This window comes from Marmota flaviventris, chromosome 10 (assembly GCF_047511675.1).
Source record: "Marmota flaviventris isolate mMarFla1 chromosome 10, mMarFla1.hap1, whole genome shotgun sequence".
NCBI lineage: Eukaryota > Metazoa > Chordata > Mammalia > Rodentia > Sciuridae > Marmota > Marmota flaviventris.
The window spans coordinates 75,009,932-75,027,470 of record NC_092507.1 but is presented as its reverse complement, the minus strand read 5'-3'; the positions used below and the strand labels follow the sequence as shown (position 1 = coordinate 75,027,470).

The window sequence follows — 17,539 nt, the reverse complement described above, 5'->3', positions numbered from 1 at the left end:
AGGAGTTAGAAAAAGCAAGGAACCAGATTCTCTTCTGAATCATTCAGGAGGGAATGTAGCCTTGCTAACACCTTTATTTTATTTTATTTTTTTGGTATTGGGGATTGAACTCAGGGGCACTTAACCACTGAGCCACATCCCCAGCCCTGTTTTGTATTTTAATTAGAGACAGGATCTCACTGAGTTGGTTAGTGCCTCACTGTTGCCAAGGCTAGCTTTGAACTCAAATCCTCATGCCTCAGTCTCCGAGCCACTGGGATTATGGGCCAGCACCACTGCACCCAGTAATGCCTTGATTTTAGCTCAGTGATATCTACTTAAGACAGAATAACTACCAAATTGTAACATAATAAATGTGTTGCTTTAGGCCACTAAATTTGTGAGAATTTATTACAACAACCATAGAAAACTAATTTGGAACTTTAAAATATCATAAGTTAATATCATTTGCTTGGAGAGTTATATTAGTTGTCAATATGGGTATCTACAGAAAAAAAATAAATAATAGATAAAAGTAAGTATCAGGTTAGGAAATACTTATGCACAAAGAAAGGCGATCTTTACAGATTATTAAGTATCTCTACCTTTATTACTTAGGAAATATGTATTAATTTGGAAATAAAACAGCAAATAATCAACTTCTCCTAACACCAGAACCTATCAAAGTTAAGGGGGAGAAAGAGATAAGCATCAGCTGGGCAGTTTCATTTCAATAAACCAAACACATACATACACTGTTATGACACTGTGTAAAGGGGAGAAAGAAGATACAAATGGTAAGATAGTGATTTTGCTTTTATATAAGAGAAGAAAAGTGAGCTAAAAATATTCTGTCAAATATCAAACAGAGTAATATATATCATGGAGGAAAAAACAATTAGCAATTTATAAATTTTTCTTCCACTTCTTTCCTATTCCCCAAGTCATTGGTTTAAGGAGCTTCTAGCCAGATTTTACTCTCTAATAAAGTATTAGATTTCACACCAAGGAGTTGAGCTCCAATAGCTTACCTTAGATATCAGTTTAGCCCATAAAGTAGGCATATACACACAAATACCACATACACATTTGATAATTGTGGTTTATTAAGAAGAATAGCTTGAATTTGGCATTTGTCTGTGACACATTATATATGCTTTCATGAATGTTAACTAGTCACCTTCCAAATTTAAAAGGAAAGTACATTTTCCTATGGTAGTTTTTCTACCTACTAGTAGTAGGAATATCAGACAAATGGAAGATATTACTCTTTGAGATCAGACCAGAGTAAGAGAAAAACTTAGTATCTCAAAACTCACAATTAATATTCTGCCATCAGACAGACATCAGCTCAAATTGTAATATGTAAAATTGGCCATCTTATGAAAGCCTTGGGTTTCTTGAAGAAACTGTATAAAAGGGGACATTACCCTAAAACATAGCTTTTGTAAGCATTAGATGATAGTAAAATTATATTACTAAGTATTTAATTGGCATTAAAACATTCTCTTGTAGAGCAATAAAAAGAATGGTTAAGTATCTTATTTCAATTAAGTTTTATTTATTTATTTTTAAGTTTTCGGCAGACACAACATCTTTGTTTGTATGTGGTGCTGAGGATTGAACCCGGGCCGCACGCATGCCAGGCGAGCGAGCTACCGCTTGAGCCACATCCCCAACCCCTCAATTAAGTTTTAATAGTAAGTATAAATACTAAGAAAACTATACAGTAACATGCTTTTCAAGTATGCTGCTCTTTTTATTATTTTATCATTTTGTGAAATGACAATTGTTATTTATTTCTTTAGAAATACTATTTTTCTTAATTATTTCAAGTCAACATGCAAGTAATAGCACTTGTATTAATTTATAAGAAAGTAAATTTTCTCCACCCAGACTTCTAGGGGATATGCACAGAAGTCAATGTATAATGGAGGCTTTTAAAACTGATTTTGGATATCATCTACTGCCGCCCCTGACCTGCATGGGCAGCTGAACTTAAGATAGCTTGCTTGAATGTGCAGTAACACCAAATAAAACGCAGACACACTTTACCTTTAAATAAGCTTCAGACAGCTTCTCTGCTCTCAGCCTCAGGCTCCCCAAAAGGCAGAGCAAGGGAAAGTCACTGAGAGGCTGGCAAGAGAGAGCGAGCACATTCGGAAGTGAGCTTTTATTGGGGGAATTCTTGTTCTTAGAAAGTTCTATCCAAAAAAGGCCAGAAGGGGCAGGGTTACAAAGGACACCTGAGTGTAGCTCAACCCTGGAAGGTAACACCTACATCTGAAGACAGGCCTTTGCTATCCGAGCTGGGACAACGCCCAAGTCACCACAAATGTAGTGACTGGTCAGAGCCTCTTGCTTCAGGACTGGAAGGCATGGGTTATTCAGAGTGGCTCCCCCAAATCAGGCAATGTACAGTTACTACATATCAATTTTATGCTTTCTAGCATTTAATGAATTTTCACTATAAGTTATGCTCTCAGGAATCAAATGGGTTTTCTTAATTTAGCACCTAATTTGTAGAAGGCAAGAGAAGGTGGGCCCAAATGTATGAGAATAATTGACTTTTATGTTGATGAAGACTTTGGGAAAATTTTTATTTATTAGGTTGAATCACATGAAAATGCCAACATTTGACTGATTTTGAACTAAAATGGTTCAATTTAATAGACTAGTTTAAATAACTTAATTATTAGCACTCTACAATGTCTGGTGATTATATTTGGAATGGATAATATTTTATAACTATAAATAAAAATTATAAATTCTGTAATGTTTTCAAGTTATACATTATTTTATATTAAAAAACCCTACTACTTTGCAAGTCACCATGGGATATTAAATTTTGTTCTAAAGTCACAGTTGGATAACAAACTACATCTCACACACATAAAACTTTCAAATAAATAAACCAACTATTGTTTTATTTTTTCTATAATATATTTATTGCTTACTTTCCATATGCTAAATGTTGTCAGACCAGTGAAAATATGAATAGTCAGAATGTTTCTTTATAAAACACATAGTTTAATTAAGGAGATATAATAATTACATGTATCAGAAAGTTAAAAGCAGACAAAGAAAATGTCAAAGAAAGGTGGGATCATTTTTTGCGGGTAGAATTTAGAAAGTTTTTCTAGATTGTTAACATCAAGTTAAATTCAAATATGTGAAGATTGGAGGACCTCTCATGTCAAGTAGTCATAACACAAAATCAAACAAAAAAAAAACCCCAAATACAAAACTTCTATCCAAGACCAAAAAAGAGAAACAACAACAACAACAAAACATCCACAAAAGAATACAGGGAAAAATATGGAAGCATGTTAATTATGGTGATGGTCTCAAGAGTTTATACATATTTCCAAACTTTTGTATATTAATTGGATCTTAATAAAACTTAAAAAGACTGGAGGGTTGGTGGTTAGGGTAGATAGAGATGGATAGTCAGTATATCCAAATTAGGAAAAAGTATGAGAAGGCTTATGAGAAGTTACAAAATGCTGGAAAGAAGCACAACACACATTTTAATAAGGAGTTTGTTTTTTTATCTGAACATATGAATAGCAGATATCTTTTCAGTATGCCTTATTGAACCCTCAGAGATACCAGCCCCCTTCATAAAATCAATGGTGTTGCTTAGTGGCACAACTGCCCAATGACAAAATGCCAAGATACATGACTCTTTATTTCTAAGGGGTAAGGGCAAAACAGTGGCCCTTCATCATATCTCTGTACTAATAATAGAAATATCTTAGTCATAGGGGTTAAATGAAAGTAATTATAGTATGTAAAGATTAAAAAAAAAGAATAGTTTATAAATGTTAGGCCAACAGAAGTAAGAAGTAATGAATGCATACTATAGCAGAATCTATCAACTTAACAAGTACTTATTGAGTATTTTGGTAAAATATCTCAATGTGCCAGGTATTGTTCTAAGCACTGGAGACAGAGTGATTGTACCAAGCTGGATAACAAGAAATTTACATTCTAATGTTTAAAATATGATAAAGAAAGTGATCATGTAAACCGTAATTTCAGAAAGTGGTAAAACTGAAAGGAGATAAGGAGACAGGGTTCTATTTTAATTAGGATTGTAGTGAAGAGCTTGCAGATGTTGCAGCACCTGAGTAGAGTCTTTAATGCAGGGAGAGAAAGCTACAAAACAGGGAAAGAAATAATGAGAACAACACAGCAATTCAAAGGCCCTGATGTTCAGAGTGTGCTTGCTATGTTCAAAAGATACAAAAAAGCCAATATAACTACAGCATAATGAGAGTGAAAAGTGTTTTTAGAAGATGAGAAACATAGCCAGAAATAAATCACCTGTGATTACAGTTAGAGTAAAGACTTTAGGTTTGTTCTAACAATGATAAAAAGCCACTGGGGGTTTTGAATAGGAAGGTAAAAATGTCCTACTTAAATTTTAAAAGGACAATTCCGGCTATAACATGTACAGGGGTGATAATTTTATCCTACAGAATAAAATAACAGAAGTTCTGAAGAAAACTTTTATCGCCAATCTGAATTTGATCATCCTTGTCCCTAAATTTACCACCCAACTCTGTGAATTTGCTGTCATTGTGAAGAACACCATCATCCAGTCTGTGCACATAATAATCTAAGAATCATCTTTGACTGTGCCTTTCACCTCGTATCCAGATACGAATAGCTTGACTTTGTCTCCTTTGTTTTCACTGCTGTTTAGGAAAAATAAAGCTCTTTAACCCGCGGACTACTATAAGCCTACTTTAACTTGCTGCCTATAGATTTACCCTTCTCTGTTTAATTCTTCAAATCTGAGGAGGATGGATGTGAAATTTCTAAACTTTAAATCTGATAGTGTATTTTCCCTGTTAAAAGTTTTTAGCAGTTCCATATATAATATGCAATTCCAACTAATTAATTTTATACAAGATATTGTAACAATCTGGTTTGTCTTTCAGTTATGTTACATCTCATACTTTGTCTCAGTCATTAAAGCTCTACTAGTGGGGAAGTGAGAAACAGTTCTGTTGGAATCAACTAGAGTACTTTTCCCAAGCAAAGTGGGTCATGGAGTTGACAACTACTAATATTAAAAGTATATTCTATTACTAGATATGCTAGGTAAAAAACATGCTAAGAACTTGTATTATACCTATATCAAATGGCTTTCATTTCCTAGAAGAATCCATTGTATTCCATAATTTCTTACCCTATACATATTGGGCATATCATCCCTAAAGAGTAATTTCTTCTCAAATGCCAAATCAACTTTTGAATCTTATGCTAAGACTTAAATGATTTTTCTGGTAGTTAAGTGATCCTTCCTCAGGGTGTTTCAAAAGTAACTCGAGCAAACTATTATTACATATTGTAATTATTTACATGTAGTAACTCTTCTAAGCCAGTGGTCTCCTAAAAGCAGGATATTATTGCTTGGTTATCTACTGTGTACAAGGCACCATCTTTATTACATTTATACCCCAGGACCTAGTATAATAACTATTAAACTGTTAATTAAATCCCTAATGAATAAACAGTCCATATAATTTCAAACTGAAATCTTTCCTAATTTCATAAAGATATACTTTGATACTTTGAGAAGTTTAAAGATGAGAAATGAAAACAGTAAAGATAAGCTTAGACAGAAAAAAACTGTTAGGTCTACCTCAGAGACTATAGAAGCTTCCAATAGGCTTTGAACCTTCATTTGAGTCCTTCTCAAATTAATTCCCTAATTAACAATAAAATGCTATTGGAAAATCTGTATTTGCTTTAACAGAGTGCTCATATTTTGGACCTGTGGTCACTGTAACTTTTCTATGAAATTCTTTTAGTATGTCCATACCTGCTCAATTTAGAGGAGCAGTTCTTAATCTTGTGGAGACTAGAGACTATTTTAAAAAACCTTGTCCATCAATTATCAACATATACATTCATATTTCCCATAACTTTAAAGGGTTCTTAAAACCCTTAAACTAATCCACCAATAAAAATTTAAAAACCTTACTAGAGAAAGATAGAGGGCAGTAACTCGCTAACTTACTTTTAAAATGCTTAGCAACATTTGGTACACTCACAGTTCCAGGAACATAGTTTTGAACAAAAACAAAATAACACATGCTAAAAATGAAAAATTCTCCAAATGCAGGTCAATATTAAAAACAACAGTACAGAAAATAACAACTTTATCAACCAATAATAAATTTTCAACATTAGTGATCAAGTATCAAAATAATATCAAATAAATATATACTTCTCTAAAAACAATAAAAATTCTTTTGAAATAAGGCATAGTATATAATTTTCATAATTAAACTTTAATTTTTAATTTAATTTTTAAAATTTATAACACATATACATTTCTCTGTTAGTCTCCCCAAATTTCATTTAGGGTTGGAAGTACAATGAGTGACTCTAAGAATAGATCTTTTCCCCTCTGATTTCAAATTCTTTCTAAATTGAAACAAAAACACAAGAACTTTATTCTGATATTATTTACAAATCCCGATTAAGATATGAAGAAACACTGATTTGTGAAGTTTTTAAAATAAATGAGTTGAAAATATTAAATTTAGAGTTTTATAACAGATACATCTTTGTGTGAAGTTTCAGAAATTATTAAAATGATGGAACCTTATGCTGAAAAGAACTTTCATGATAATCTGGTTCAGTGGTTCCCAACATTTTTTTTTGCCATGTTAAACCTAAGAACAAGAATATGTTCTTATTATTAAAAGTGGCTCCTCACAATACTAATTTTTTCCATTGGAGGTTATACATCCACATTGGAGGTTAAACACTGAAATTACCAAGTGTATACAGGTAAAAACCAGGCAATTACCAATGCTCTTTTCGTTAGCTCTTTTCTAAAAACCTGTAATGTGGTGATCAAAAACACATTATAGCCTGAATTTTAAAAATATTTTGTTTTAAATTAATTTTAGATTTATAAAAAAGATTCAAATACAGAGTGCCTGTATACCCTTAACTCATATAGCCAAATTATTTATTAACTGAGTTTTGGAAGGAATAAACAAATGTGGCTTTGAAGAAAAATTGGTTTTAAATTTGTCTATAATTTATAATTCTGAGGCTAAAGCGCTCTCAAATACCATAAAATACTGTTGAAACACTGAAATTACCAGCTAAAAGCATGATACAAAAATACAAAATATGTGGCATTAAATAAACTTCAAAAAGTATACTTATTTATAGTATGAGAGCTTAAGAAGGCAGAGCATCACTCTGTTGATCTCAAAAGAAACCATTTATGACAGATGACTCACATTTTCATCTCTTTATGCATGTCCATCAAATGACTCCCAATCCATTACCATTACCGATGCTGGGGTTACAAATAAATTTTAGCAAGTAGGCAAATTAAAAAAAAATATGGAATCTCGAAAGAATGAAAATCAACTATAAACTTATTTGCTATACTTACTTTTGAAGACCCATTTGAATACATTTGTATCATATTCTCTGCACCTTGTTTTACTTTAAGTTCTATATCCAATTGTTTTTGTAAGGCCAGCAATCTATTGCTGCTAGTAGAACAACGAGGGTCACTATTTGGAGTATCTGGAGTCCTTGGGCAATCTGTAAAAAAAATATTATGTTAAAAGTTATGAGGATTGGGGATATAGCTCAACTGGTAGAGTGCTTGCCTCACATGCACAAGGCCCTGGGTTCAATTCAGAGCACCAAAGAAAAAAAAGTTACTTATTAGGATCAACTGCTGCTTAAAACTGGAAGAACAGGGTTTGAGATGAACTTGAAGTCATCTAAATGGAATGGAATCCCATTCCATTACAAACACACAATAATTAATTCAAGCAAAAAATATCTGAGTTGCAGGACCACTTACTAGGGTAGATTCCACTTCCTGAAGAAGTGATTACTTTGAGTCTGCAACTGAAGTAGGTGACTGTCCAAGAGTTTTTCCAACATTATTATTTTTAAATAAAATCAAAGCAATGTGAATAGTCTACCCTGCAATTAAATGCCTTAATTTAACAATACCAGAATGATTAGAGAACAAAGCATATTAAAACATTACACCAATTCCACTAAGATAGTTCTTTGTAAACAGAGTTCTGGAAATAAAGTGACAGCATTAATTACTAACAACTTAATCACAGCATGCAAACCTTCACAATTTCTTACATTCATGTACACTGTCTTATAAAGTATACTGTGTTCCTTGTACTTAAAAAACAAAAACTTCAAACAAAAAGAATCATCTAATTATTTTGGAGTAATTAACTTCTAACAATTCTACCATGTTAACTACGATTCTTCATACTAAAGTTCGTTATTTTGATTTTTATCCACACCAGCTCTCCTACTTATAGAAAAGCTAGAAGATCTGAGTACCAGGCCTGTTTCTGGCAATAAGGAACTAGAAAATTATCTAAACTGCAAGTTACTTAACTTGGGCTTTCAGGGTTCTCTTCTCTCCATGCAATGTAATAAGTGATTGACTTACTTTAATGAACATATTTCATATTTGGTTTCATATTCTTTAAAAAATTCACTAGTTCAGGGTTGGGGCTCTGTAGTACATATAGCATATGTGAGGCACTGGTTTTGATTCTTAGCACCACATATAAATAAATAAAGTTCCATAGACAACTAAAAACATTTTTTTTTAAATCCACTAGTTAAAAACAAGAAAACATAATTTGTTAATTATAAAAATACAGATACTAAGCATGACACTGATAAACAACAGTAAAACAACAGTGTTTTAATATTTATATACAACTTACTAGGTGCAAGTAATGATCTAAGTGCTTTAAAAATATAAGCAATAATCTCACAAATGGTCCTATGATGAGTATTAATGTTACAGTAAGTAGGGTATTGTGAAGAAACTTGCCCAAAGCTGTACAGCTAGTAAGTGGAAAAAACCTGGATCTGAACTTAGTTCTTTTCTGAAATCTGTCCTGTTAATTGCTGTGCTATGTGCTATTTTTCTACATTTAGAGGCTTTGTAAGCAACTCTACTATTTTATGAGTGTATGTACACTTCTACATGTAACAGTTTAATTTTATATACAAATAAACATGTATATGTGTGTTATTAATCATCAAGTAATCTTTTGAGATATATATTATTCACATTTTACATTTCAGGAAACAAAGAGTTATTAGCTGGGATTAAATTCATGAAAGGTTTATATTTTAAATGAATTCACTGAATTACAAATGAACTACTACAAAAGTTCATTTTATAGTGACACATTTTTGTAGAAAACTGATATATAGATAGGGTTTCATATCAGTTCAAAAAACAACTACTTAATGTTTGTAGTACAGTCGATAGGAGTGCCTAGGTTTGAATGTTTTGACACTGAGATTCTGTACAAACATGCAACACAGGGTAAGTTATTTACCAGCTCTGTACCTCCTTTTCCTCATCTACTATATAGTGAAATAGCATGTAATCTACAAGATTATTGTGAGGATTAAATAAGTTACATGTAAAGAGTTTAGAACAGGGTGTGGCGTACAGTAAATATTCAACAAACATTAACTGGTAGTAGTCACTGTAGGAAGAGTGAGTATATCTCACTGAATCTATTATAAAAAAAAGAACAGTACAAATCAGGGTACAGTTAGGTTTTCTTTTTCCTTTTTATATAAATGATATAAGAGTTTAAGAGAAAACACAGTTAAAAAGGAGTAAAATGCATTAAAAAAATACCCTCAGTTGAAAAATGTATGGAAATGTATTGTTTGGGAGATGATTCCTGTTTAAACATTTAAACATCTGTCTTAAAATGAAATGAAATCTGTCTACTTACTATTTTCCACAGGGCAGAGAATCAAAACAAATGGGTAAAAGGTAATGTGGTCCAAAGTTGTATCACAAGATTAAAAAAATAATCCTTACATTTTGGGTTATTTAAAAATGAAATGGTTTGCCTTGATATGTAATAAAGTTACTTACCTCTGGAAACATTTACACAAAAGTTAAATTACAATTTGTTAGAGATACTATGTAATAAATTCTTGTACCGTACAGTAAGTTGTACTATAACACTGAAATATCCACTGAAGTTGTAAAAGTAACACTGTTCTTATGGAAAAGTATGTTCTCACAGTTTTAATAAGGATTATAGGAACATAAGAAATAACACTACAGTTAAGAGCCTGGACTCTTGAGATCAGAATGCCTGGGTTAAAAACCTGGGGCAGCTACTTACGGGTATGGTCTTAATTATATACTTACTTAACATATCTGTGATTAAGTATTCTCAGCCACAAATGGGGTTATTCTAAATTATAAAGCCTTTATGAGTTTAGATCATATTTAAAACACACTAAGTCCTCAATAAAATTACCAGTCTTTAAGTAGCTGATATTTCTATTCAGTTAATCTTCAAGGAAATTTACAAGGATTTGTAACAGAATCTCATTTTATTAATGTTAAAACACCTGAAACTTTGATAATTTGCCATCAGAAAAATATTTGACAAGGCAGAAATTAAGCTTTTGGTATGCTTTGTTTCATAAGGTTGCTTTTTTTAAACTTAGAAATTAAGAGAAATACTTCACCTTTTTTCATAAATTTTACCCATTTTCCTTGTAACCTGCTTTCCTTCTTGCTACTTTTCTTCTCTCACGTGTAGATTATTGTAAGTTTATAAAACATATGGTTATAGTATATTCATTAAACACTTTTCTTCATAATGAACCATATTTCAAAACTTGGATAACCAGAACTCTTCATTAATGTTCTCTCAGCTCAGAAACTTTTTTGAATTCTTTAAAAAGATGAAAATTATTTTTCCATTCTAAGGACTGTCTTTAATCATAAGAAAAAAAGTTCAATTTACTTTTAAATATTTGCTTCTTAAAAAATGAAACCCATTATAACAAATCTCCATTTGCTTATCTATTGCAAAATTACCAAAAACAAACAAAACAGAAAAACAGGGATTTTTTTTTTTTTTTGGGGGGGGGGGAGTGGATGTTACAAGAAATTGGGCATGCTTCTAATCTTCTAAACATTATACAATTCAAATACATCATACAAATTCAATAAACTTGGTTTAATGTTTATATAGCAGGGAGCTTTTATGCACCTCTAGATAAAGCACTAGAGATAAGCCTATGAAATCATGTCATTATACACATTTAACCAATATATATTGCTGTGCTTTAAAGTGGCTAGTGAACAGGACATCCTTAAATTCCCTCACTGAAACATTTTTATTGCTTGGTCTACAAATAAAGTCCCAACTTCATATCTAGGGACTAAATACTTTATGCTATGTAGTTCTACGATAACCTTTTACTATTATTTCTGTCAAATACTGTAGAAAAAAATAAAAAGTCCATTTCTGTGAAATATGGTGTATTTGCTTTCCTCCATACTACTGTTAGCTTACATTAGGCATTACTTTCTCTAAGACATCTTTCTTAACCATTCTTCAGTCTAAACAGATACACATTCTAATATCTTCAAAATATACTTTTTTCCCTCCATTAAAATGTTATATAGTTTTATAATGATCTAATTTCTTTCTTTTTGAATTCTTATTTTTTTTAATTTTTAAAAATTTCTTTTTAATTTTTTTTTTTTTTTGGTGCTGGCGATTGAACCTAGAGTTTTGTGCATGAGAGGCAAGCATGCTATACCAACTGAGCTATATCCTCTGCCCCTTATAATGATCTATTTTCAAGTTCGCTTTCCCTAAGAAAGTCTAGGTATCTTGAGAACTAGAATTTGTTCTTATCTACTGTAATAGATTATTTCAATAGCAGATCAGATGCAGAAAAACAGATAGTTTCTTTTAACCTTATGTTTCAGAAGGAAAAGAGAAAAACAGTGATTCTAAGACATTATACAAGGAAGTAATAACAATCATTTTTAAAAGATTCAGAATACCCAATCAACTCCAATTAGATATATACAGGGAGAAAACAAAACAAATCAAAACCCAACGTGGACACATCATGAAAGCTGGAAGAAGGAATAACAGTTTTTGAAAATGATATAACTCTTTGTTGAATTATATTCCCAGTAAAAATATATGTCAAAAGAGTGTGGACAAAAATAACAATATTATCAGAAAAAGATGGATATAACTTGTCACAAACAAACTCCTAAAAAGAAATCTTGAATGATCTATACTTTAAGAAGAAAAAATGTGGTACCAATGGTAGAGCAAAAGAGAAACAAGGAATGAAGAAAACAGATAGTGGCTTATATGTAACTTTAAACGAGCACTACATAAATTAATAAAAAAGTCATAAAAGGATTTTTAAAAAAGAATTATGGCAATAACAACATAAAAGACAGAATATAAGTAAATGGACCATTTAAGGGCTCTGAATGAATTATCTAGGAAGCAGATGAAAGTAGTAAATACCACTACAGTTTTTTTTATAAGTAGGCATACGGTACATGACAATTTCTGAAGTGATTCACTTCTTTAAAAAATTCCAAAAATGGCAAGAAAAGGAAGAAGAAACATTAAAAGCAAAGAGTAAGCTAGTAATTACAGACCTACATGTAACAGTAATTATTTAAATATAATAAATGATCCAAGTAAAAGACAAAAATTAGAGTGGTAAAAACAAATGAATGAATCCACATCCAAATATATGCTACATATAAGAACCATACCAAACATATAGAATGTAGAAAAGATGAAAGTTGAAAAATATAAAAAAGATATTCTATGCGATCGATTATTTTAACCCTAGGGCTGGGGTTGTGGCTCAATAGTAGAGTGCTTGCCTAGCATGTATGAGGCACTGGGTTTGATTCTCAGCACCACATACAAATAAATAAAATAAAGGTCAGTCAACAACTAAAATATATTAACAGACAAAGATACTTTGAGGTAGAAAGATCACAGATAAAAAGAGTTGTTTCATTATAATAAAAAAGTCAATTCACCAGAAATATGTATCCATTCTAAATTTGTAGGTAACCATTAAGATGGTCACAAAATAAAAAGCAAAAATTGACTATATTTAAAAAAAAAACAGCAAAATCTGCATTTCACTATTTTTTTTTTTTTTCTTTTTAGTGGTACAGGAGATTGAAACTGGGATACTTTACTCCTTAGTTGTATCCCCAGTCCTTTTTCATTTTGAGACAGGGTCTTGTTAAGTTGACGAGACTGACCATGAACTTGCAATCCTCCTCCCTCAGCCTCCCAGATGGCAGGAATTTACAGATATGCAACATCATGCCCAGCCATTTTATTAAATTTTAACAATAAAATTCTGAAAGACACTTGAATAAATGCATCTAATTGGAGTTCCAAAAGGAGAAAGCAGAAGGAATGTAGGAGGCACAATATTAAAAAGACAGACTGTCAGTAGAAGGAACCAGATACAACTTTCCTATGTTCATATGTGAATACACGACCAGTGTTAATTCCACATCATTTAAAACCACAAGATGGAATCCTAATTAGAATAAGTTATATTCCATGTATGTATAGAATGTCAAAATACACTCTGCCATTTATGTCTAAAAAGAACAAATTTTAAAAATCGTATATGAAAAAAAGAGACTACATATTTCCTATAATTAATGAAATACACAAATCTTGACAGATGAAACCCAACAAATGTAAAGATAATCAAATGAAAGGAAATTACACCATTGCACTTAGAGTGAAGAACACTGAAGACAATATCTATTTATTGGTACTGGGGATTGGACCCAGGGGGACATTCTCACTGTGCTATAACCCCATCCCTTTTTATTTTTCATTTTGACACAGTGTACCACTAAGTTGCTGAGACTGGCCTCAAACTTATGATCCTCCTGCCTCAGTCTCCTGAGTGGCTGGGATAACAAGTGTACACCACCACATCCAGCTCAAATATGCTGTTTCTGGTACTTTTAGTATTTTTGCTAAAACTATAGCGGACTAGTTGGCTTCCAAAATGTATTAAAAATTGCAGAACATGAGAGCAATCAAGGTCTTTAGAGGGTTCTTACTACTAACTCCAGCTTTAAACAGATTGAATCTTTATTTCTCAGTCCCAGGAAAACTTCCTTATGTTTTACTTACATCCAAATGGGCTTCATGTTCAGATTCAGATGAACTTGCATGCCTTGTGCTTGACATTTTCCTCAAGCTATTAAGATACCTTGTTCACAAAACACCCTAGAGAAGGTACATACAGTCTATCTATTCTCTTTGTTTTACAAATGAGAAAATCAAGATCTGGAGGAATTCCAAGTGGTATATAACCACATAACTATGTCTAGCAGGATGACAGCTCAGATCACATAACCTTTGTTCTTAATTTTATAGCCAGCTTATAGTCTATGCTTAATATGCATAAATTGTTAAGTGTACATTCAGAACATCTGCTTATGAAATGAGGCTATTTACTACATTTAAATAACAATTTAGAGGAAAAACGTTTGAAATTAACCTAGCCATATCTATATTTAGCCTGTAACATTATACTAAAGCACTGGTTTCCTATTTCCTTGACAAACTTCAAATAAGTCTCAAGGTTTACTATTCATTGGTCAATACTTTGGTTTATACTTAGTACTTAAAAAATTGATATTTTAACCTACTGTAAAATCTTGTCATGGGTTGCAGTTATGTTAACTGTTTATACTTCCCCAAAGTCGAACTTTCTTGTTTAAACAGATACGTCTACCTTTTATAGCCATCTGGAACCCGCTCAAATTGTAATGAATGCTTATTGTTAATGTATCTTAGTCACTTATTCCGTGTACTCAGGATGACCTTTGTCAGATGTCACCAATGGAGGTAATTTTGCTTAAGTATTTTACAATTACTACAATCTTTAGTTTAGCTTTCTCAATACATGACAAACAAAGGACGTGGATAAGATTTTGAGCCGTGACTTTTTTTGTCAAGTATTAAACATTTCAGGATTGCCTATATCTATAATATTTTTTTGTTTGAAAACTGCACATTACATCTCCTAGTAGAGGTGATGTCTTCATTCTGTGAGTAACTCTACTTAGGGCATACACAATCTTCTTATAAATTTTCCTTAAAAGTTTTTTCTTCTTTGCTCCCTCTGATGACAATAATGTGTATTATCAACCACTACACAACTCTGAGACTGGTTAAAAACATATCAGCAATATCAAATTCTGGGGAGGATATGGAATTCTCATGCAGTACTGGTGGAAAAGAAAAATAACACAGTCACTCTGAAAAATATTTTGGCACTTTCTTATAATATACAATGCATTCCTCCATACAATATAGTAGTCTTACTCCTAAGTAAATATTTACCAAAGTGAACTGAAAACTTTTATTCATACAAGAATAAACTTACTTATACATTCATGGATATTTATAGCAGTTTCATTAATGACTGCCCCAAACTGGAAAACAACCAGTTTTTGGTAAATAGATAAACAAATCATGATACTTCTAGATAATGGACTCAGAATTAAAAAACAAAAAACAAACAAACAAAAAACAAAAAACAATCCCACTACTGATACACCCAACACCTTAGATAAATCACAAAGGCAATATGCTGTTATATACTTTAAGATTCCATTTATATAACATTCTTTTTAAAAAATCAACTACAGCAACAAAAACCAGGTCAGTGTTGGCCAGGGAAATGGGGGAGTTGTACACATGGATAGCATGAGGGAGACTTTTGGAGCAATGGAATTATTCCTTTTCTGATTGTGGTAGTGGTCTTTAAATTCATGGAATGGCATACCAAGTATTAAAGTAAGCAATTTTATTACTTTTTTTTTTTTAAAAAAAGTACAACTCAAATAATTCATCAATATTTGGGATTGATGAATCATTTAACCTTGTAAATTTAAAGGTGAGAAAACAAATGGTGGGCGGAGGAGTAGTTTGCTAATGATCATATAGCCACTCTTTCCTTCACAAGAGTTTACAATTTAATTCAAAATGTTTACCTCAAAGTGAGAAATCTGATCAGAAATGAGGAATAATATGTAGAAATTACATCACAAGCTAGGTCATAGATTCCACATTTATATCTTATTACACATAAAATACAACTACAATTTCTATGCCATATTTTGGAGGATAGGGTGATAATAAAAAAGAAAATTAAGTTCTTACCTCTGTCCATCCAAGAATGACTTTATGAACTGCATATTAAATATTAGTCATTCAGAAAGCTCCTTCAATATAGCTATATTCTTGGAATTTAGAACTCTACTAAGATTCCCTAAATTATTAGTTCTATACTAAATCAACATTTCTCTTCTGGCTATTCCAGATATTAAAGAAAGTAATTATTGCCAGAGCATAATACCTGTAATCCCAGCAACTCTAGAGGCTGAGACAGGAGGATCAGCAACTTAGCAAGGTCCTAAGCAACTTAGGACCTTTTTTTAAAATTCTGAGACCCTGTCTCTAAATAAAATATTTTAAAAAGGTCTGGGGCTGTGGCTCTGTGGTTAAGCACCCCTGGGGTTCAATCTCCAGTTATCAGAAAAAAAAAAAAAATCAGTAAATAAAAACTAAGTTTGGTGGGCTTTGAAAAGATGGAAAGCAAGGAGGTATAAGAAATAATGAAAAAAAAAAAAAGAAACAGGAGCTATATACTACATTAATTTAGCTATACTAAAATATAGGATATTTTCTTATTCTCTTCTTTAGGGGATGATTCAATTAAGAGATCAAGATTCAGGGAACTGGTTCTTTCTCAAGTATTTCCTTTTGGAGTCTCAGATGCCAAATAAAGCTTAGAATACCTCCTCATTTTACAGATCAGTAATCTTTCTTGTAAGGAACATTCGGCCTCAGATAAGCATATTTTAATGATTTCCATGTAGGGTAACAATAATAGCCCATAAGACTATTTTTTTTTTCCAAAATGTAAATCATTGCTTTTTAAATTATTTTATTGGTTCTTTTTAGTTTCCATTGCTTTTTATTAAGACTATTCTTTTTTCTTAAATTAAGACTATTTTTTATTTTAAATGAATAATAACTTGTATATATTTATGGTACACTATGTGTTATTTTGTTACATTTACAAATTGTGGAATGCCCAAATCAGGCTAATTAGCATACTCAAGAATCTCAAATGTTTAACACTTTTTTGTAGTGAAAACACTTCAAATCCTGTCTAGAATTTTAGCTACTTAGAAATAAGCATTATTACTTACTATAGTCACCTGCTGTGCAATAAATCACCAGAACTTATTTCTCCTGAGACTTTATATTCTTTGACCAACTTCCCACAGCTACCAGCTTCTGATAATTACCATTCTATTCTGTATTTGAGTTTGACTTTTTTTTTTTTTTAAATAGATTCCTTATATAAGAGAGATAATACAGTATTTGTCTTACTGTCTGGTTTACTTCACTTAGCATAATGCCCACTAGGTTCATCCATGCTGTGACAGAATTTCTTACTTTTTAAAGGCTGAGTAGCATGTTACTGTATATGTATATACACATACATATACATATACACACACCACACTTATAAAATCCACATTCACTGATGGGCACTTCAGCTGCTTTCTGATGTTGGCTATTGTGAACTGTTGGATCATATGGCAATTCTATTTTTAAGTGTTTTATTAGGG

At 31.7% G+C, this 17,539-nt stretch overlaps 1 protein-coding gene across 2 annotated transcripts in view; it reads right to left on the bottom strand.

Moving 5' to 3' along the window:
* Pkn2 (protein kinase N2) overlaps positions 1–17,539 on the bottom strand; it is a 125,842-nt gene that overhangs the window by 47,940 nt on the left and 60,363 nt on the right. For both annotated transcript variants that reach the window (XM_027935144.2, XM_071618013.1), the window contains exon 3: positions 7,415–7,569. In XM_027935144.2, the coding sequence (XP_027790945.1) occupies positions 7,415–7,569 (155 nt within the window). The remainder of the gene's footprint in view (positions 1–7,414; positions 7,570–17,539) is intronic.